General features: G+C 38.4%; 1 protein-coding gene across 5 annotated transcripts in view; it reads left to right on the top strand.

Moving 5' to 3' along the window:
* Nucleotides 1-22,800, top strand: part of GTF2I (general transcription factor IIi) — a 72,425-nt gene that overhangs the window by 34,252 nt on the left and 15,373 nt on the right. For all 5 annotated transcript variants that reach the window (XM_084299973.1, XM_084299972.1, XM_084299975.1 and 2 more), the window contains exons 12-26: nucleotides 407-508; nucleotides 4,914-4,979; nucleotides 9,013-9,196; nucleotides 11,021-11,079; nucleotides 14,368-14,439; nucleotides 15,164-15,347; nucleotides 15,660-15,718; nucleotides 17,338-17,409; nucleotides 17,943-18,126; nucleotides 18,609-18,667; nucleotides 19,328-19,411; nucleotides 19,867-19,962; nucleotides 20,769-20,834; nucleotides 21,668-21,851; nucleotides 22,460-22,512. In XM_084299973.1, coding sequence (XP_084156099.1) covers nucleotides 407-508; nucleotides 4,914-4,979; nucleotides 9,013-9,196; nucleotides 11,021-11,079; nucleotides 14,368-14,439; nucleotides 15,164-15,347; nucleotides 15,660-15,718; nucleotides 17,338-17,409; nucleotides 17,943-18,126; nucleotides 18,609-18,667; nucleotides 19,328-19,411; nucleotides 19,867-19,962; nucleotides 20,769-20,834; nucleotides 21,668-21,851; nucleotides 22,460-22,512 — 1,524 coding nt within the window. The remainder of the gene's footprint in view (nucleotides 1-406; nucleotides 509-4,913; nucleotides 4,980-9,012; nucleotides 9,197-11,020; nucleotides 11,080-14,367; nucleotides 14,440-15,163; nucleotides 15,348-15,659; nucleotides 15,719-17,337; nucleotides 17,410-17,942; nucleotides 18,127-18,608; nucleotides 18,668-19,327; nucleotides 19,412-19,866; nucleotides 19,963-20,768; nucleotides 20,835-21,667; nucleotides 21,852-22,459; nucleotides 22,513-22,800) is intronic.

Here is a 22,800-nt window from a genome sequence, read left to right as displayed (position 1 = left end):
AACTTAGGTATTGTGTTTCAAGACTTACTAGTGGAAGGTTACTTACAATTAGATACAAAATCTAGTCTGTCTATACAATATATTTCCTGTTTTTTCTTGCTGTCGTATAGTCATTTTATGATCATGATATGACTAATTGCATTTCAGAACACAATATTGTTTTCCTTGGGAAGTGCAAAAGAAGCCTTGATTTTTTGCTTTGTTCTGCTTTGTGCTCGTGTGCTTCACACAGATTGTTCTTACACAGGCCAGTAGCTTTCTAAAGTTACTCAGATCAGTTATTTGTTGCAAAATTTCAAGCTCTTATCAATGATCGATGCCTGCAGAACTTGAAATTCAAACAGTTCCAACATTGCTTGTCAGTTTTCTGAATGTTAAAACAGTGGTATCTTCATGTTTCTTTCAGATGATGAAGACTACTCGCCCCCTAACAAGAAACCGAAAAACACTGAGTCAGCAAATGAAACTGCCAATACTGGGAGAAGAAAAGTGAGAGAATTCAATTTTGGTAAGATAGAAATTAAAGGTTTTCTTCTCTCAGTTTTGCTTTGTAAAAAGGTATTAGACACTTTCATAGTGGCAGAATAAGACACACCCATGCATATATTCATTTGAGAGCCCAGGGCTATTTGTAGATGTATTGCAGCAGTATAAACATCTTTAGGCTACCTCTGTTGATTTTCATTAGTCAAAGTGACCACCAAATACAGACACTGCAAATAATTTAATAAAAATAACTCCAGATCTTTATCAGCTGATTTCTTGGGCAAGAAAATCAGACCAAATTCACTAGTGTACTCAGCTATGGCAGGCTTTAGATCAGGAGCCTGTCTAGCTGGACTTTCTTGATACATGGTGTGAACAATGAAGATGTGCTGAGACGAGACACTCTTGAGAAAGCAACCAGTGACTCCATTATGCTGAGTAGCATGCCTTCATCCTTGTGGATATACAAAAAGTTGAGGTGGGTTTGGTAGTGTTCTTCCACGATACCTTATGTAGAGTTCTTACTGTAGAAAGACATCCACACGCTGCAGTTTTTCCTGCTGTAAGGTACTTTCCATGTGATTTGTCACAGTCCTCTACCTCTCCTTTATTTTCTTGATTTGGGTTGGTATCTAGGCAGATATCCCTTGAGTCTGTATACTTCTGTAAGGTTCTGCACAATCAGGAATATGCCATTTGGCACAGTGTTTAAGATGATGATTAGGAATGCTGGGATTTGGGGTCAATTGAGAAATCTCCATAGAATCTCTTGCGACATCTGTTTTGTGTGAAACATGCTATTTCATGCTAATTTCAGTGAAAATGGGAAAAAAAAAAAGAAAAAAAGAAAAGAGCTGTATTCTCAAAAGATCATTGATGTGAATAGGCAATTCCCCATGTAGCATCAGTTAGCTTTGGTTGGATCAGGAGAACACAGTGGCAAAGTTCGAGAAGGAAATTGAGTAGCTAATACCACAGAAGCTTTTGCTAGAATCTATTCCCTTAGTAGAAAACAGCATCTAAGCTTGGCAGGCCAGCAGTATTTGAAAAGAATAAACAGTGAGGTTGACTAGACATGGAGAGCAAAGGTAGAAAAATATTTGGGTGATAAAAGCTTGAGTGGACCTTGCATTGTTGGAACACCACAGAATGAACGTGGGAAGCTTTGAAGGAATAGACTGCTGTATACAGACTTGCTACACTGAAAAAAGGAGCAACTGTTGGTGGTTTTAGTGCTGGCATTTGGAGATCTCAGAGGATTTTGCATCTTTGTCTAATGAAGTCTCAGACAATTCAGTTGGACAGGAGGAAGGTGGTGTTTAATTACACCGTGAGTAGCTGCAGAATGACAACGGCATGTGCACTCAGCAGACTGGGAAGGAGGTACAGATGCTTGAGAGAGTAGTCTGTCTTATCTGATCAGAGCTTTCAGTATTTTACATAACATTGATGAGTTCCAGATGTCTGATAACTGTGAGCTGGAGACATTTCCTGTATGTCTTGATTGAGCCAGAGATCAGGTACCCCAAGAGGCCAGAGAAGCAGGGTGAATGATTTGCTGTGCTCTTGGTTTCATGCAAACAGGAAGCTGGTGGAAAACAAGATAATTGTAACCAGAGGGAGGATGAAAAGTGTCTGGTAAGATGCTTGGTGGAAATTGATGATCTTTAGGAAGGAAGGTTGGATTTCAAAAATATTTCTGAACCAACCACTAAAAGTTAAAAATATCTTTGCTGAAAGGAACTGTCATTGTCAGTAAAAATATCTTCCCACAACATTTTTGCTTTCTGGGAGATTCAATCAAAAGCTCAGAAGCTTAAAGACCCAAAACGTCAGTGCAGTTGTGTCATAGCATTTTAGGGGAAAAATAAGTCCCCATAGCTGTTGTCTCAAGGTGTTGTCTATGACACTGATGGAAACTGCGTGTAGCTCTTCCCCATGCTGACATGCTGTTGAATATGGATTTTCTTAGGCTACAGCATGCTTCAGGTGGCTGCTTGGTGGCCATTTTATTTCTCCACGGCATGTTGATGGGAGTAGGAATATGCTCGGTAGCTGAGTCTGATTTTGCATGCTCTGTGCGGGTTGTCCCCAGTCTGTTGGATGTTACCTGGAGCCTGTCTACATGTAGCAGAGTGTGGGCTAAACTGAACAGACTGTGGGCAGGCTGGGGAAATTGTCGGGATTGTTATTTCCTTAGGGTGTTGTTCCAAGGTCTCAGAAGGTATTTACAGGGATAGAAGGAAACCACTACCTATCTAGGTAGCTGCAGAATACCTAAACTACTTGGCAGAGTGTTTACCAAAACAGAATGTGAGCTTAGGTTTGAGGTAGGTCTTCAGCCTTCCTATGTGGGCATGAATTATGTGACAAAATGTTTCTACAGTAATTGGTCCAAATCCAAGGGGTTAATGATGCTGACAATTTGATTAAAAACAATGCCAGCTGTCTGATAGCCCTTCCGAATTTTGAAATGACTCTGCAGCCTAATATGGCAATTTACTCATAAAATACAGAAGTACCTAAAAGATCAGTGCGCTGATCAAAATGTGAGCCAGATGATATTTTTTTCAGTTGCTTATTTTTTCTGTATCCAGCATTCTGAGTAAGCATGCCCATATTGAAATATATTTGATTATTAATCTCTGTAAGGTTTATGTTGAAGAGAGAAAGGCATGGCGGTAGTTGATTGAAAAGATCCACATGGAATATTTGGACAGTGATTGTAAGATTTGATAACTGAAAAAAAATGAACCCTTGACAACTTAATGGCTCACATAAGAGTGCTGTCTTGTGCGTGCTAATGAGCAAAGGGAGACAAGGCTGGATGGGAGCAGCCTCTCCTAATACTGCAGTAATAACCAATATTCAAAACAACATAATTTAAATACGTGTATATAGCTGTTTTGCAATACAGCATTACATTCTTTCTGGCTGTTCTCCCTCTTAAGAAAACCAGACTGAATTTTAGAGTAGGGCTTTTGCTGAGTCAGACTCAGACCTTGATGAACTTGAAGGGAGCTCAACTCTGTGACAGTTTCTCCCCGGGTTGCAATCTAGAGTTGTGTAAGTGCCTTTCAAAACCCTTGTCCTGGGACTGTCTGTGTGTGTTCACCAGCTCTGTGCAGTGGAGCAGGGTTTCCCCTTCAGCCCAGTAAATTCAGTATGGTCAAAGTGACACTGGAGTAGAGAATATTGTGCTGGAGACATTTAACAGCTAAGAATCTGTGCACTACGGAGTAGCAGTAAAAAGGGCAGCAGAAGCAATTATGTCAATTTATCTACAAGCATGCAATATTAAAATACAAACAGGTTAGTTTATGTAAATGATCTGCTAGATAACTAGAATAAAGAGTTTATATGGATGCAAGGCAGCATGCCAAAACAGTCTTTCCTTAGGTCTTATTCTTGCCCACATCTGAGGTATGCTGTCCTCTTGATGTCTACAAAATTACATTTAAAAACTTCAGGCTTAAAAATGGTGATCAAAGTTGTATACATTGGTCTGAGAACGAATATTTAAAATTCTTTTGATATGGACTCAAAATTCCTCCATTTCATCTGATAGAAGAGCTTTTTGACAACAGGAACTGTAGTAGGTTGAATGGCCTCATATTTTGACTTCTGCAGTTACTAGACTCAAATCTTTGGTGTAAGAAATAAGCTGCAGGTAAACTTGCTTATTAACTCATTTTTAAAGGCCAGCAAGCATCTGGTACCATCTACAAAAGACTTGTGGCATTTTCCTTAAAGCATAGAGATGATACAAAAAAACTGTGAAAATGTGTGCTCTCTGTCACAGGCAGAAAATAAGATGTTAAAATATTGCCAATTAATCCAGTTCTCCAGGGAATACACAGTTGAAGTAGGGTAACTTCTGCCTTGCAACCTGCATCTTCAGATCCCACTTCAGAAGTAGGAATTATGTGGATGTCTTGCAAAATCAGGATTTGGGGAAATGCTGGATTAAGGAAGAGGATGGCATGATGCCTCCTGATCCATATAGTTGTACAGATTGACACAAAAGATGATCATGTACTCGCTGTAAGTTTTATTAAGCTTTTCAGGCCCTGGCTTTGGACAGCTATCACCAGCAGCTCAAATTGACTTTTCCCCTGATGGTAGTGAGGGCTGCATCAAAGAGAAACCAGTTTTGGACAGACTTTAGCCTGGGTTATGTCCTTTTACGGTTTTTAAACTTGACTTTACATCTGCACAAGTTTGGGAGGCAATCTAAAACATTTTAATCTGTGCTTTTTCTTTCAGAATGTATCAATATATTTTGAGGTATAGGCTATACCATACTCCCCAGGCATCTGTGTGCAAGCGAGCAATAAAAACAGTGTGTATTTCAGTTAGTAGTTAGAGATTTAACAAGATTCTCAGTTTCATCTGTGGTATGACATGTTCTCTTCTTTTCTTTGCAGAGAAATGGAATGCTCGAATTACAGACTTGAGAAAGCAAGTTGAAGAACTGTTTGAGAAAAAATATGGTATGTGTTATGCTCCTTTCCAAACAATTGCCTCTAGTCCTTTGACACTGGAAACCACAGCATTTTGGCATGCATCTTGTTCTCTCTGCAGTGGACCAGGATTGACAGCACCAAAGGGTTAAATGATAGAAGGCTTAAGACTGGGAGCAGGAGCTTTTTGATGAGCAGAGTAATTTTGAAATTGGGTGACTGTGTTTGGCATCTTAGTGCAAAACTTGATTTCATTTTTCAGTTGTGCTCAATTCCCTGGAGCTTCCATGTGCTCATGTCTTGGGCACGCACATTTGAGAGAGTTGGCATTTTTCCTGTAATTACATTGAGTTCTTAAGTGAAATAATCTTAGGAAATGTCTTTGGGGAGAGGTTACCAATGATTGATTGTTGCTTTCTGATTGATTGATTTGCAGTGAAGCAGCAATTACATTTTAGTGGTTCCTGGAGAGAAAAAGAAACACGCGTGTTAGACTCTGGAATGTCTCCAGTTGTTGCACCTAGACATATTTTGTGACCACATGTCACAGAGTAAAACAGCATTAGTAAAAATTTCAAAATATATAGTATAGTGGTGCTCCTCTGCCATCGGAAGTGGAGGCATCCTTGGGATGGAGCTTACAATATGTTAGAGCCATTAGATGTGACTATTAGCTGACATTTAAATAGCCCCCTGAAAGCAACTCATACCAAATAAAAGCAGCTCAGAATCTGATTCACAGTATTTATTTACTTATTTCTCTTGAAAGGAGCATCATTGAATTCTGAGAATTGCTTTAATTTTGGTTTTGTTGTTTACACATAGCCAGTCTAGAAATCTGTCTAGTCTATTGAAAGAGCTATTCCTGACTTTCTGTAGAAGGTCATACAGTATTAAACCACCCCCTTTTTCCCTGTGGATGACAACACATAATTAATTCATAAACCAATTCCATATCTGACTCTAGTTCTTTCTAATTGTATAGGCATGCAATTTCCTATTTCCTGACATGAGTTATGGATGTCCAGAATTCTCAGAGTGCTTCTCTTGAAAATACACTAATTTTGGTGTTTAGATGTAAACTAATGTTATTACTTTTTATGGGGTAAATACAAAAGAGAATCTCACAAATATAGGCAAATTTATAAAAATGAAATCTATATCCAAAGAGATTTCTAAGCAAAAACTTGTAAATCCAAAACAGAATCACAGAATCGTCTTGGTTGGAAAAGACCTCAATATCATCGAGTCCAACCTCTGACCTAACACTAACAAGTCCTCCACTAAACCATATCGCTAAGTTCAACATCTAAACGTCTTTTAAAGACCTCCATGGATGGTGACTCCACCACTTCGTCTCAGTGTAAACTGTATTGCTGATTGTGTTCCTTGTTTGAATAGTATTTGCTAAAACATTTCCTGGTTTAGGTGAAATAGACTCTCACTAGTAAAAACAAAAAACAAAACAAAACAAAAAAACTTTGTTAGGTATTTATTTAAATGGGATTTTTGTTACTCTGAAGCTCTGGAATGGTCTAGATTTTAGTGATGTACTTGATTTTTTTCCCCCTGGCCAGTTGTTGTTCACAAACACTTCTTTCCATCTGAAACTCGGCTGCTGGATTTGTTACACTTTTTACTACTCACCACAACAGCCTCCAGGGCTGCAGGTTTTGTTTGAATTTCTTGGAAGAGGTATATGACTGCAATAAAAATCTACTTTAGTGAAGGACTAGTACGATACACAACAGCTCATTCAGTGATTGTCCTGTCTCTGACAGTCGTGTTTGGACAGGTTTTCTTAGTCTGTTTCCTAAGAGACATTTTCAAGTCATGTCCTTCTCTTTGTACATATATATTCTGTCTCTAGTTTTGGCCGTGGTATACGTAGCAGTTGGAATCAAGTCTGGTTGAAACACAATTGTCACAGTTTTACCAATTTTTATATGTAATGCTCATCAGAATATAAGACAAAGATTCATACGGTATCTTCAAAGCTTCCCTTTTTAGAATCATAGAATCACAGAATCATCAAGGTCGGAAGAGACCTCCAAGATCATCTGGTCCAATACCCCCTACCACCAATGTCACCACTAAACCATGTCCCCAAGCACCATGTCCAACCTTTCCTTGAACACCGCCAGAAACGGTGACTCCACTCCCTGGGCAACCCATCCCAGTGCCTGACTGCTCTTTCTGAGCAGAAATGTCTCATCATTTCCAGCCTGAACCTCCCCTGGCACAACCTGAGGCCATTCCCTCTGGTCCTATCACCAGTTATCTGAGGAGAGGCCGACCCTCAGCTCCCCACACTTTCCTTTCAGGCAGTTGCAGAGAGCAATGAGGCCTCCCTTGAGCCTCCTCTTCCCCAGATCAAACACCCCCAGTTCCCTCAGCCGCTCCTCACAGGACTTGTGCTCCAGAACCTTCCCCAGCCTCATAGCCCTGCTCTGGACACGCTCTAAGGCCTCAGTGTCCTTGCAGTGTGGGGCCCAAAGCTGAACACAGCACTCGAGGTGCTTATGTGATAAACACACCTAGAACCAGTCTGTTTCCACATGGTGGAAAGGGTGTTATCCAAACGCCTTTAAAACCTAAATTGTTCGATTGCTTTTAAGAATCTGGGAGTTAACGTGAGCATTTTGCATATACCAGTGTCTGAACCACTGGCTATTTGCCATGTGTGGCTTGAAGAACTGCCTCGAGTAGTTTCAGAAATCGTGCCACATCACTGTGTTCTGGTTTGGCCTAACTCAGGTCATTTCACTTGGTGTTTAACATTGTGATCAGAGGTTAGACCTCATCTGGACTGTCCTTCAGTGCCTTGCACACTGTCCAGTGTGAGAACATTTCTGTATGTGGGGTTTCGCAGTGCGGGATCAGTACGGGGAGCACAGCCCATGTCTGCTCCTTGCCCTTGCTGGCTTCTCCCTGTAGGAGCCTGGCCTGCCCCAAGAGCTGGGAGAGCTGGAGGAGCTGAATTAGACACCTGGAATAAATTGCTGGAAACTTAGTTATGACCGCACTGTCCTTGTTAATTTACAAATCCTTGAGAAGCTTTTTTATTGCTTCAGTTGGCTGAATATCTTGCAGTGCTGGTGAAATCAGTGCGCTCTTCTTGTGAGCTTTAAAGGCCGAATGCTGCCCCTCAGATCCATAATTGCATTCAACAAGTTGCATTGAGGGCACCTCTTTGATCTGTTAAAATATTTTCTTCTTCAAGTCATTTCTTGTATTTAATTTCCATAGCAAAACAACAGAACGTAGCACACTGTTTGCGGACCGGTCAGATGCTAATAAAGAATTCTTCTTGCATGGCCTACAAAATTAACTTACTCTTATGAGTCTAAAGAAATTAGCCCTCAGTATTTGCAAACCATCCTGCTGTTCTCCAAGGTTTGCCAGCATGATAGGTATATTAATGTGATTAAGGTCCTCATAACTTAAAGAAATACATTGATTATTTTTTTTCTCCAGCTGTGTGTGAATCTGTTGTTTGCTTTTCATTTGCTCCAAAGACATACTTTTCTGGGTGGTGTTAGAGGTGTACTGTTGAATTGATTGGTGATTTCGTGCATTTCTAAAACACACCAAAGCTTTAGGAATTTACTCAAAAGAATGGATATGTGCCCCCTCCCAGGCATCGATGACATTTGTAAACCATTAAACATAACAAATGATAACGAGAGCTAATGAACTGAAACATGTTTGGTGTATAATTAAGTCTAGATAATTTCATATTTTAAATCATGTTTTTAAACAAAACTAAAATACTATGAAACTTCACTCTAACAAATGCCATGTCTTATTAAATGTTTACAGAGTAAATGCAAAAGAAAAAATCTGCATATGCATGCATATGTATACAGGTCTCCACCTTCTCTGCTGTGACTTAGAGTGATTTGCTTGGGGGGAGGGAGAACACAAATATGAATGTTTTCATGTTTAAAAGTGCTGAGAGGTTGATTGCCTGTCTGCTAATTCTAATGTTTTTCAGAGTGGTGTCAAGCTTGGATAGAGCCGCAAGCTAGTCTAATGATTTGATTGTCCTTTTCTCTTAAAGCTCAAGCTATAAAAGCTAAAGGTCCGGTGTCTATCCCATACCCACTCTTCCAGTCACACGTGGAAGACCTGTATGTGGAAGGGCTGCCAGAAGGAATTCCCTTCCGAAGGCCATCCACGTACGGCATTCCCCGTCTTGAGAGGATACTTCTAGCGAAGGAGCGAATCCGGTTTGTGATTAAAAAGTAAGGAATTTGGCATTTTTGTCCCTTTTTTACATGTTGGTTTCTTCGGGGTCTGCTTTACTTCATTTTGTCTTCAACCAAACTGATTTCCACAGAGGTGTTCTACTGCCGCGCTGATGGGTATTTTTCATTTCAGATTGATTTGTTGATAAATTCAGCTTCTCACATCACCAGAGCACCACAGTGGTGACTAAGATCTGCATAGATCTCTTCAGCATTACAGACTTTTATCATATCATGGGCAGATCTCTTTGTAATAATTTAATCTCAATGGCTGTAATGTGTGTTGAAAGCCATTGACCTTGGCACATGTTAGGCTATCTGAGGATCCTGGCCTACATTTCAGCTTGTGCTTTTATTTGTCTCTTGCTGAAATGGTATAGATGTGTCTATGGTGTTATCCATATATAGTATCACCCAGGACAGGCTTGAGGCCAAAACAGCAACAGGTTCTTATGATTTAGTTGCGTGTGTCCCTTTGGGGTTGTCTTGATCAGATAGCTGCTGTGAGGGGAGGCCTCAGATGTGCTTAGAGACTGTTTGCCTGCCCTATGGCCCTGGCAATGTATCATCTGTCTTTAAAGTGAGGATGTGAGACACAGAAGATGTTCTGGGCTTCTTTCTTTCTCCTCATCTCTGGCCTCAGTGTCTTTTCTAGAAGAACCCTGACATTACTTGCTAGAAAGACAGATGGGATTTGAAGGGAGCCTGAACCTAGTGTGAATTCAGTATACACATGGAGAAACGGTAGAGATGCTGAGTGCTGGGTCTCAGAGCTGCAGAGCACTTCCAGATGTTAGCAATGTGGGTTCCACTTTGGTAGGCTGATCCGCAGATTTGGCAGCGCATGGATATTTATCTTTTGCAATTTGTTGCTTCACTTTAGGCAGATGTGTTGTTTCACACCACAGATGGGCATTTACAGTTTAAATGAAGCTACTGTGAATAACAGCTGACATTTTTCTTTTGTGCAGGGGTGTAGTGCCTAATCCAAGAGCTTTTGAAGTGGATAGGAATCTGCTGATTGCAGTGGTTGGGCTCAGCATCAGTGGAAGTGACAGCCTGTGCATGCCACCTTTAGCACTGATGGTAGTTTTTGACATTTGAGAAGTTACATGTTCAGTTTCTGTCATCCTAAAGCTTGCAGATAATCAGAAAAGAGGGAGAGGTGTAGATCTACCTTTTGTCTCACCTAAAATCAGACGCTATGCGTACATTTTAATATTAATGTAATACTAACACTGGCTCTTGTCAAATTTCTCTTAGTTGCTAACAATAAGTCATTTATGTTGTTCATCAGTCTTGCAATCTGTGGTAACCAGAATAGCTCAAAAACTAGTTCATCGCTGTGAGAGATGTCAGAATTTCAAAATTTGTCTTTATTCTAGTGTGGGTAAAACCAGATGTATTTGGAAAACGGAAATAACTGTTTTTATGTTTGTTTTTAATGGTTGAATTTTCAATTTGGATCTTCGTTTCTGATGGTGGTGGTTTGGCTGGGAAGTGCATTTAGCCCCAGAGATAATTTTAGTGATATATATGTTACCACGAAATACGGCTCAGGTGAATATAAGTATCAGGAATGAAAAATGTTTTTGTCAGGAGGGTTCCAACCAGATTTTATAATACCTAGGTGTTAAGTGGAATTTAACATCATGAATCTTGACATCCCTTGTTTGTTGGTTGTTTTCTTTTTTTCTTTTGATCCTTCAGTGATAACTTGTATTTGGTAGTGTGTTTGCTACAGAGGCTGTAACTGTGGGCTCTAACTTCTGGTTTGTCAAAGTCTGTCACTGCTGAAGCATGTATCTTAAATCTCCCTAGGCATGAGCTTTTGAATTCGACAAGAGAAGACGTACCCTTGGACAAACCAGTTGCAGGAGGTAGGTCTTCAAATGTGTGAGTTGAGTACAGGGTGATTTCCTGTTTGTCTGTCAGTCTTAGCGGTAACTACCATCCGCTTTTACTAATAACACACTGCAAGTAATTCCTGGTGTTTTGAATTTTTTTTAGCTACAAAGAAATTGACAGCAATTTTCCAGTAAAATCTTTGGATCCTGGAAATACTTTGGAAATCTAGTAGTTTTTCCCCAATGTTCTTTATTCAAGAGTACAATTCTTTTCTAAGTTAAAATAATTAGACTTAGGATGATATAAAATTTTTCTGATGATGCACCGTCCCAAAATTTATAAATTGGCACATGTTAATCAATGCCATATGTAAAATTTTAAATGTTTATGAGTGGGAACAGGCACGTTTCGGTACCCTGTAATGTGCTTTGATCTGCTGTTTGGAAATGTTATGTAAAAATTAGGTGTTACTTCTTTTTATTTTGAAAACAGGAATACAGCAAGGAAACCTTTTTCAAGAGTTTAAGAAGAAAATCAGGAAGGTCAAGTTAGGATGTGAAAAGTAACACTGGATATCCAAGACTTTTTTATCTTTTAAAAATATAATAACTAATGCTAACACTGCCATCTGTTTTGATTCATCTGGCCAGAAAGAAAAATAATGAGCTAAGTGCTAGTCTGTTAAAATATAGAGAAATGCCAATAGTTCCTATAGCTGATACAGTTTAACGGCTAGGGAACTGTCTCTATCATGGAATATTTGCTTACACGTGGTATTTGCCAAAATTAGATTAACTTGAGTGCAGTAATGAATGTACTGGTTCTAGAGACAGAATAGACACATATATAGTGACTTGCTCGGATGATGGGACTTTGCTTTCTAGTAGTAGCGTAGTGGCAAAGCCACCTGAGTCATTTGCCACCAGAAGGTGCCTGCTCTGAGATGTTTTGTCCACTGAGCACCCATCCAAAGATAACAAAAATGGATGTGTAAAAACAAAACTGCAAGAAAAGGTTTTTGTTCCAGTTGAGCCCACCAGCTCATTTCCCCACAAGCTGGGGAAAAAAAAAAAAAAGGAATATGGAAAAAATGAAGTTTTGAAAGAATTGTGCCTTTGCACAGGCAATAATTGGTAAAGTAACTTGCCTGGACTTGATTTGCTCCTCGGTTGTATTTCACTGTCTCTTGGGCTTCAAGGTTTTTTTTTTAATTGTCCAAGTAAGCCAAGTGTTGAAAGCTCATATGCGTGAACCAACGGTAACAAATTGCTCCCAACCCCAAAATGCTCACTGGCTGACAACCTCAGCCTGGCTGAACTGTGATTTTTTTAGTAATACCAGAACAACTCAGAGTTCAGACAGGGACACAAGCATGTAAGTGGTGGTATCTGCACTGCTGCAGCACCATTATATTGCATTACATACTCGTAGTCCTCTGTTATAAAAGGCATATCAAGGACTGTACTTAAAATGAACATTGAGGATCTAAATTAAGCAAAGAAATTATGTCTGAAGGATGTTTCTTTAAGATGTGCAGAAATTAAAGCTTTCCTGCAGTATAAGTTAACTTAACGTTTTCAGTCTTAACCTACTGTTCCTTTGAGCACCAAATTTGACTATAAAATAGTAGGTAGGCTAATGATTGAGTCTTAAACTTAACTGTCCTTTTATGTGGGTTTCTGAATTAGCCCTTTTCTCTGTTGTTTTTAATATGGTTATTATGAAGACAAAGCAGGTATGTTACATATCCTGCAAAAGCCCTGTAGCTAAGAAAACCAGTGGCAATCCCTTTGGATTGCGGTGTTGTGAGCAGCCCCGTTATTGTGCCTGTCTTCACAAATCTGTATTGATGCTGACATCCACGTGCGACCTCAGCGTTACTTCCGAGAACATCTGTGAAAGCTGCTGACAACATCTCAGGGACCCCACCTCAGCACACAGCAGTTGCCTGACCCTCCTTTCCCTCGGTTTTCTCCCTGTTTGGATCCCCCCTTTCGCAGTAGGTCAGCATCTCCTCAGCCACGTGCTGCTCCGTGTCTGCACAGCCCCGCTAGCTGTGTCCCCAGCTGAAGGGGAACGGGGTGGGTATGGAAGGCGTGTTTCTGACTGGCAGGAGGAAGATGATTCGCATTTGTGTTCTTGGGGGAAGTAGGCTGGTCAGGAAGGCTCTTAAAATAGCCTTAGCCCCGAAGCCCTGAGAAGACTGATTTGGCTCAGGAAGTGAGCGAAGTGTGAACAGGTGCCTCTGAAGATAACGCAGCGTGGTGCAATGCAGTTATGCAACAGAAGTTGTTGTTTGTGCATGCTAAAAACCAAAGCCACAGCTTGGCAGCTCTCTGGTTTCTTGGTAAAAACAGAGTTACCTGTGCTTTGATCCCAAATGACACATGACAAAACACGAATAAAAGCTGTTACCATTCCTGCTACCAATCAGACAGAAATAATATTATCATGGTGCTCTGTTGGTCTGCTGGAGAACCAAATCTTAAGCATTCAGGTACAAAACTGTGACAAACTCTACTGAAGAAGCATATGTATCAACGAATGAACAAAGAAGCTCAAGTGATAAAATGATGAGAAATTGGATTTAAGCTTGCTTTATTTCCCCAGGATATGCTACTCTGCTGAGCTGCCACATGCTGGGTTGTGCCTAAATTACAACTTAACTCATGTCTTAAGTAACGTAAGGAAACATTTCAGAGAGTTGGAACTGAGCTGCTTGTCATTCCAAGTTGAGTAACAAAATCACTGGAGTCATTTGGTATAGCTGTTAGGGACCATTTAATAAGCATTGTGCACAAACAATGGGAGAAATAGATGCAGGCAGTTCAGCATGAATGTACAGCAGGGAGCAAGCTGATGCTGCACCTACTGTAAAAGCTTGCTTAGGGATTTTCAGTGCTTAGTGAAAATTCTATGGAAACAAGTTTTCATACCATATGCTTGCTCAATTCTGCACAGAGTATCAAGATAATGTTTTAGGAGATGAAACTGGCAAAAAAAAATAATCCCATCTACAAAAGGGATTTACAGATTGAAGGCGGATAAAAGCATTGCAGTTTTTGATGCCAATTTGCTGTGTGTGTTTTCTAGCAAGGGCAAGTCTCTGGTTCAGTGGATATTTGTACAGCTTTAATATTCTGTCATTTTTGATAAGCAATTTTCTTAATTGGGGATTGAATCCATACTTCCCCAGCAGAGTATTTTCTGGGTTACCTGATAATGCATCATGGTTACGCCTACTATAAACTATGCAAGTGAAAATAAAACCAAAATAATTAGGGAATGTTATCTTCGTTTTGTGTTACCCTCAAATACAGTGAAAGAGGAGTGGTACGCTAGAATCACCAAGCTGAGGAAGATGGTAGATCAACTCTTCTGTAAGAAGTTTGGTGAGCACAGAATTATTCTTTTCTTTTATGGCTTTGTATTTCTTGAGGGTTGCTTTCATTATTTCCTTTGAATGTCAACATGAATGACACCTTTGATCATCATCTTTTAAAAAAAAAATAAAAAAATCCTGGCAGTTGACTGAAAAACAAAAGCATTTACTGTTTATACAAGTTACATTCATAGTAAAAGAAAGATATATAAATCTTAAATGTATAGCTTTTCTAATTGCTTTTCAATCATTACTATTTTTTGGTTGTTGTTTTTGTTTTCCACCTTTGATGGTGAATAAAACGACCATTTACTTATTTATATCCATTGCACTAACATAAAACTAGTACCAGAACATTTCTGGGTTTGGTGAGTTTTTATGGTCTCTCCAAAATAAAAAATGGTCAGCTTCATAAGAACTTGAACAAAATGTTGCATGTTGCTCAACAATAGTTTTAAAAATTTGGATGAAACCACTGCGTTATACCCAGGGAAGAATCCATTAACAAAGCGTAGCGCTGTGACTGCTCACTGTCAGCACGCCACAGTGTGATAAATGCTTGTGTTCTTGATGTGCTGAGACTTGGACTCTGTTGGATTTAGGTCTCCTGCATTGTCCCGGGTTCTAAGATCATGCTTGTAATAGCATGGAGATTTTGTGGCTTCTCATAAAGCTAGTTTTGAATAGAGAGATGGCCAAACTGTCCAGTTACTGGTTTGGTTTTGTTCTAACAGCCGAGGCGTTGGGGAGCACCGAGCCTAAAGCTGTTCCGTACCAGAAATTTGAGGCCCATCCGACTGACCTCTATGTGGAAGGTCTGCCAGAGAACATTCCCTTTAGGAGTCCATCCTGGTATGGGATCCCTCGCCTTGAAAAAATAATTCAAGTGGGCAACAGAATAAAGTTCGTAATCAAAAGGTAAGCATTAGTTAATACCTAATTTTTTATTTTTTAAAGAGGCCAAACAAACACCATTTATGTAATCAAGCACTCAGTTTCATTAAGTCATGAAACATTCAGTCTTTATTTACTCAACAGGCAATATTAAATATTCTGCATTTTAAAGTGGGTATTTGAAATCCAGCTGAGCCTTCCAAAATATCTTTGTAGCATTTTCACAAGTGCAAAATTCACAATAGTAATATCCAAACTTTGTATTTCATGTAGTAAAAAGTATGAATTATTTCTTTAGTGTGAAGCATAGGTAGATTATTTGCTTTGTGTTTGCAGGCCGGAGCTGCTAACCCTCAGTTCAACCGAAGTTATTCAGCCCAGGACAAACACACCAGGTAAGACAGGTGCTGTCTCCAAGTGGCAATGTAAGGGATCGGTGCAGAAATAAATTTGGATCAATACAACATTTTTCAAGAGGTGATCCTTATGTGATAAGTGTCATGACATGCTTTCCATGAGTTTTTAACAGAATAAATAATTCACCATGAAAATGGGTGGATTTCTGAATTGCAGTGCAGTCTGAATAACTAGGATGGATCGTATTCACGGCCCAGGAGAACTAGGGCTGCTATCCTGGTCTGATACCAGGCTTGGGTGTTTGCATTTCGTAGCTCATTTTGTTGGACTTTTTTCAGGCCTCTGTTTGTAAAGAATTTTAATGACTTCTTGAAAGCACAAAGTGCCTTTAAAACATGAAAAGGATCCAGATTAATTTACCTTTTAATTTCCTGAGACAATAGAATGCTCCTTTCTTGCTACAAAAGTGTATAGTCCAAATATATATATATATTTTTAAGTGTGGATTGGCTTATAGTAGTAACACAAACTGAGACCCAGGGGTTCATAGGTTTTTCCCCACATATTTCACCGGATAAACAAACTGTGACTTCAAGAAACAATTGTATAGAGTTCTCTGCAAGAAAAAAGGGCAAAGAATATGATTCAATAATTATGTAAGCAATAGTCTTCTTATATAATCACTCAGTATTATGGACTTTGTTTGAATTTTGAGAGGAAGGTTCTTATTCCAAAAGAGGGTAGCTCAGTAGAAAAGACTGTTCAATGTGGAGCAGAAGTATAAGGTAGCATTGAGTTTTGTTTTGTTACCAAAACTCTGTTTATTGTCAAATTTGACAGTATAACTAACACTTTGTCAATAGAATAATAACAGCAGATAAAAGATACAGCAGTAAAAAAGCATCTAATAAAATTCTCCTTTTGAAAGAACTGATGTGCAATGGTCATCATTCTTAAAATGCATAAATAAATAAGTAAAAATCCAAAAATATGATTGAACATCTCATTCGGAAATAAATGAAAAAAATCTCTTTAGAATTCTTCATGCGTGCTTTCCACAACTCTGAATGGTATTCACTGCTCAGTAACAGTTAATTGCTATTTGTGGGTTATGATGAGAAGTAATGAATTATGCCATTTGTCAGTGAAGAAATGCATTTTATTGCTGCTAGAGCATCCTTTGCGCTCTACCTAAGCTACAAATTGTCAGCTCTATCTAGCATTCCTGTAATTGACTACTTGTAGTAGAAGATAGGATTGAAGGTTATTTTTTAAGCTAATTAAAATTTTTAGCGGAGCACTTTTTAAATCTGTGTCTTCTGTTCTAAAGGGTGTTATTCTTATGCACTGGAATTAATTAATTCTAACTTTGTAAAAGCCACTGGAGTGATTCCTTCCTACATCTAAAGGCTCTGAAGCACAAGTTCTACCTAGGATAATGTTTGACATTTCTAACCACATTTAAACAGATTTTCCATTACAAAAAGGGAATTACGTGTATCATTTAAGTTGCCATTGTCATTACTTATTGCATGTCCCTGCCTACACTTGAACACTTGGTTGTGTTCATAGTTTACAAGTTCTTTTGCTGAAAAATAATGTGTTCAAACCCAGTTCTAGATACACTGGATAATAGTTTATCCATTTCTTTTTTCAGTGAAAGAAGATTGGAACGTTAGGATCACAAAGCTAAGAAAGCAAGTAGAAGAGATATTTAATATGAAATTTGGTAAGTTAAATGTTAAATTAACTGTCATATAATGCTGCTGTGTTTTAAAACAATTCTGTAAAAAGAGTTTTATTTTTTACTGCACTTATTTAGGCATCAGAAATGTAGTAGGTCAGACAGAATCTTGACTTCTCTTACCTACTTTTTACTAATTCTTCCCTATAACTGATATGAATTACTTTAGAGCAACATCCTAGGCCATAGTTTTTCCGATTGTATGACAGAGATAATTTTCCAATTGTATGGCAAATGTACAGAAAGCTTTTGGATGAAGGAATTTCTCAGAAAAACATATTAGATACAGGAGGGTTAGGTAACAGATTTTATCTATCTGTAGCAAAAGGGACAAAGTCCCCACTTGAAAATACTCTACAGAAAATAATAGAAAATCTATTTAAATATTTCAATTGTTGTTTTTTTTTTTTTGTTATCTCTGAGTAGAAGAGCTTCTGTAAGCCAAGCTTCTTAAAATCACTTGAGATAAAATACCACCCATTTGAGTGTGTAAACTATCAATAAATCTTTATTTTCAGCCCAAGCTCTGGGGATTTCAGAGGCAGTGAAGGTTCCCTATCCTGTATTTGAATCAAACCCCGAGTACTTGTACGTCGAAGGCTTGCCAGAAGGAATCCCCTTCCGGAGTCCCACATGGTTTGGAATTCCACGCCTTGAAAGAATTGTCCGTGGGAGTGGCAAAATCAAATTTGTTGTTAAAAAGTATGTTTGTAATTCAGTTATTTTTACCCCTGATTTTGAAGTTAATTAATTTTCTTCCCAGCAACTTTAGGTTTTAAATGCTAGCTAAGTTCTGTTTCCATGAAACAGGAAGAATATTTTGCACATAAGTTCATCTCATAAAAGGATGTAACTTCCTTATAAAATTTAAATGCATAATTTGTGTGTTCTGTGCATCATGGATCTAGGGAAAAAATTGCCTTGCATCTGGAAGCTTTATTTTTCTTTTTCCTCTTTTTTTTTTTATTTTTTTGAAGTAAACTCAGAAGAAAATTATAGAGTAGAATACGTAGCTTTGTTTTCTAACTTTTTCTTGTTATAGTAGATGGAGAGTCACGCATGCTTCTGGCAGGATTTTATTATAGAGTGATGATATTTTTAAAATTTGAACCTGGTCTAATTCCAAGAAATTTGTGATATTTTGCATATGTAATTGATTGAATTGTGTTCTGTTCAATTTTTAGGCCTGAGCTTGTCACTTCCTATTTGCCACCAGGACTGGCTAGTAAAGTAAACACTAAAGGTAAATAATTAAGCATTATTTGCTGCCATCAATTCATAAATACTTTGGGTTGGAAGACTTCTGTGGTTCAAAAACACAGGTGTCACAATCAAAAGGCATTACTTAAGGAGAATTAGCATGGTAGAGTCTAAAACTGCTATTATTTTAAAAGTTACTCAAACTTTTTTTTTTTCTTTTACTTAAGGCTATTTCAATAGAGAAAATCGAATTTACCCAAGTTCTGCAACATCTATTTTGCTACTAACAGTCTAAAATATGTTCAACTTACAGCTTTTATGTGAAGTAAATAGCAATGAAGATTCATAAAAAAAGAAAAATCTTCTGTTTTCTATAAATAAGAAAATTACTAGCTTCTAAATTTTTGGTAGTAAAAAGTACCAAAGCCTTCCCTCACACTTAAAACCAAAAATATCTCCTGTCCTAAAATAATGAAGTGAAATTTTAGGTGTGATACCTGCCTTGGTTCAAGAGCATTAAACCTGTTTTTTAAGGACATGAGCTTCACTATATTGTTCAGATTTCAGAGCGTAGACTGTACTTAGTACGGACACAGGTTAGTCAGTCTGTTAGGATTTTCAGAATACAGTTATTTTTTTTGTTAGCTTTGCAAGCTATGTATTGTAGAATGTGCATTACAGCTTTTACTATATTATTTTCTAGCAATGAGTCCAAAGAGTTTAAAAAGATCACGGAGTCCTGCAAGCAATTCAAAGGTCCCAGAAATAGAAGTTACTGTTGATGAAGGTATGGAAGAAATATTAAATACTCTTCTTATCTTTTTCTGTTCTTCTAATATTCTGTTCTATGTTTTCATACCCTATAATTAACTTCTATGTGCACCTCATGTGGCAAACAGTTTGATTTCAGGGCTGCAGATACATTTCAATATGGAAACAGTTTTATCTTTCATTTCTGAATAATACTGGATTCTGTGCAGATGATGGTTATATAAAATGTTCAAGTTTGACAGCTTGCTTGGGCCTTTTATTCCACGCAGAGATGTGGGAAATGTTGTCCTGAGCAGAGAAATGACAGATGTGAGCAATTGTATCAAATGCCTAATTACAATCCTTGAAGAAGTTCTAAAAGATATTTTTTTTTGATTCAGAAGTTAAACTTTCTCTAGTAATCAAGTTTGATTTGTTGTTTTTTTATGTGATGGCTTACTTCTGATCTCTGTATATAATGTCTTTTTACAGGTCTCAATAAACCACAAACGACAGATGTTCGAACTAATTCTCAAACCAATGGGTCCAATATGAGTTTCAAGCCACGAGGAAGAGAATTTTCTTTTGGTAAATATTGTAGGAATTAGCATGCATACGTTCTATTAACGTTGTTATTGAAAATACTGGTGATTTCACATCAGGGATATTTTGAATTCATTCTTTATTCTAAAGGTAAGAAATGACTGAACTACTTATTTTCATGTACATTCAGTTCTCAGTCATCAGGAATAATATGCCTCAGAGATATCCTGGGTGATTTTTGGAGAGTGCTGTACAAATGCATCATGGATCCATTAAAATCTTATTAACCTAAGTTCAGAATCAAATTCTCCAGACTTTTGCTGCTCTGTTATTTCATAGTACTGTGGTCTTGGATTTGTTGTCTGGTGCACAGTACCATGAGGGTGTTTAAACTGAGCTGAGATCTTACATTGTGCATAAGCTTAATAAGTCCTCCACAAGTCTCAAATACTGAACCTCACTGTGTAGAGAGGGATACATGAGTACACGAGGAGTATGTAGGAACTAGGATGGATCTGAACTAACATCAGTGAGTCATGCTCTGTCAGAGCTGATTTTGCAAGATCAGCTTTAGACCTCTCCAGGGTTGCCAATTCCAGAAAATCAGTAAAGGCCAGACAGGACTGGAAGTGACATTGAGAAGGACATGTGTCTTAGGGTTATTACACTGAATGTATGAAGAGTTTTCTGCCACTATTTTGGGTGTTGGTTGAGATGTGTAATTTTTGCCTTGTAAAGTTTGATCACTCTGGGATTATTTTCAATTGTAATGACATTACTTTATAAATATTCTTCAAGGACTGATTCACTGCGTGAGTGTTGATTTAATTGTTCCCATTTCCTTCTGACAGAGGCATGGAATGCCAAAATTACTGACCTAAAGCAAAAAGTTGAAAATCTTTTTAATGAAAAATGTGGTAAGTTTATTAATTCCTGTTTACTGGGATGTCTTTCTTATATGCATACAGTTAGGCATATGAGCAATAAGTCCACTTATTTCTTCCAAAGGTCCTACAATCCTTGCATACTTTAGTCAGTTTCTCTCATTTTAGTTCATTCTCATGCAGGTTAATTGCAGTTCTGTGTCTCATTTCCACTGGTTATTTTATTTGGGTTTGGAAATAGAGAAGTTGTGGTTTGTATGCTGCTTCTTTAATGACCCAGGGACACAGTGAATCGACATCCTGCCACATCTTTTTAAGCATTCTTCACCCTGATTATGAATGGGAATTTCTATGACTTCAGCCTCTGCGTGACTTGACATGTTATGGGCGGTATCTGGAGAGGTGTGTGCCCCATTGTATCCCAGTATTTCTTTTAGTACAAGTTGTTTGGAATCTGAAGTCATTAATCTTACCAGTGCAGTTCTTAGAACAAGAGCACTAATGTCACCTGCCACTGGTGCTAGTCTCTAGGAAAGACAGAGGCAGAATATATTGCTTGTAACAAAGTGGAGTACAAAGGATAGTCTTGTATGCAGGCCAAGCCAGCGGCATAAGCTGTCTATAAAAGCTAATATTTTCAACTGCTAATTGTGATCTGATCTACTGCAAGAGAATGAGTTATGTTTGCAACTGTTTTTCTTCCTGCCTACTTATAGCTGTCACCAAAAAAAAACAAAGCCTGCTTCTTCCACCTAACCTAGTATGTATGTGCCAACTATTATATGCTATTTGTACCTGAGGTGTTTTCCACTCTATAAACATATCAGTTGTCTAGCTGGTAGATTAGTGGCTCTGTTGCATTTCAGGGGAAGCGCTGGGGCTGAGTGAACCAGTGAAGGTGCCGTTTGCGTTATTTGAATCCTTCCCAGAGGTTTTCTATGTGGAAGGCCTACCAGAGGGAGTGCCATTCCGACGACCGTCTACGTTTGGAATTCCAAGACTAGAGAAGATCCTGAGAAACAAATCTAAGATAAAATTCATTATTAAAAAGTAAGAGTCCTGCATCTCTTTGATAATCAATTCTTTTAGAAAAGAATTGTAGAATGAAAAATAAACTTAGGATGCCAAGTTACTGAATTACTCTCTCCAGTCTCAAATACACACTGGAATATTTGTAGTAAATGAGCAAATATTGAGAAAGCTCTTGTGGAGGTGGAGTGAGTTACAGTCAGCTCTCTTTGTTCTGACTTGACCTGTTTAGGGAGGAAGAGCAAGTCCAGATTTCTTAGCCCATTTCAGTGCTGACATCACTGTTTTAGTTCCTGTTGACTTACGACTTAGCCAGAGCTAAAATTTATCAGCAATGTACTAAGGGCTGAGAAGTGGAGATTTATACTGGGTGTTACAAGAATTGTTTTATCTAAACCTATCCCAGGTAAGAAATCCATGTGCCCATGTAGAAACAAGCAGGGGAAGTTCTGGAGCCTCTCAGCCGTTGCATTCCTGTCTGTCTGTTTGACCTAGAGAAATAACAGTATTTATGATATCGGTTAGTTCGTGTCTTTAAAAAAAGAAAATTAGAAAATTGCCTTTTCTTTTATGCTGATGAAATGAATGTAATTTTATTGTCACACATGAAATCTTCAATCTGTTTGCAGGCCTGAGATGTTTGAGGCGGCAGTTAAGGAAAGTTCTGCTAAAAGTCCCCAGAGTGAGTTTCACATCTGCTTAATGTCCTAGATAACAGCCTCTTTGAAGGATTGAATACAAATCAAGAATGCTGCTTGGTGTTAATGAATTCCTGAAAGATTCGTTCTATATTGTGGTTGGTTGGTTTTTAACTTGCAAGGAGATTGTTATCCAAGCTGAATTTGAGGCAAAGCCTAAAGTTCTGTGCCACTGGTCCATACCCACAGTAGATCTCTTTCTCTCTATCTCCCTCTCCTCCCCCTCCCCCACCCCCACCCATTTCCAAACTATTGCATTACTTGTTTTTACA

Source organism: Netta rufina, assembly GCF_964035555.1.
Source record: "Netta rufina genome assembly, chromosome: 21".
Taxonomy (NCBI): Eukaryota; Metazoa; Chordata; class Aves; order Anseriformes; family Anatidae; genus Netta; species Netta rufina.
This window is presented reverse-complemented; position numbering and strand designations above follow the sequence as displayed.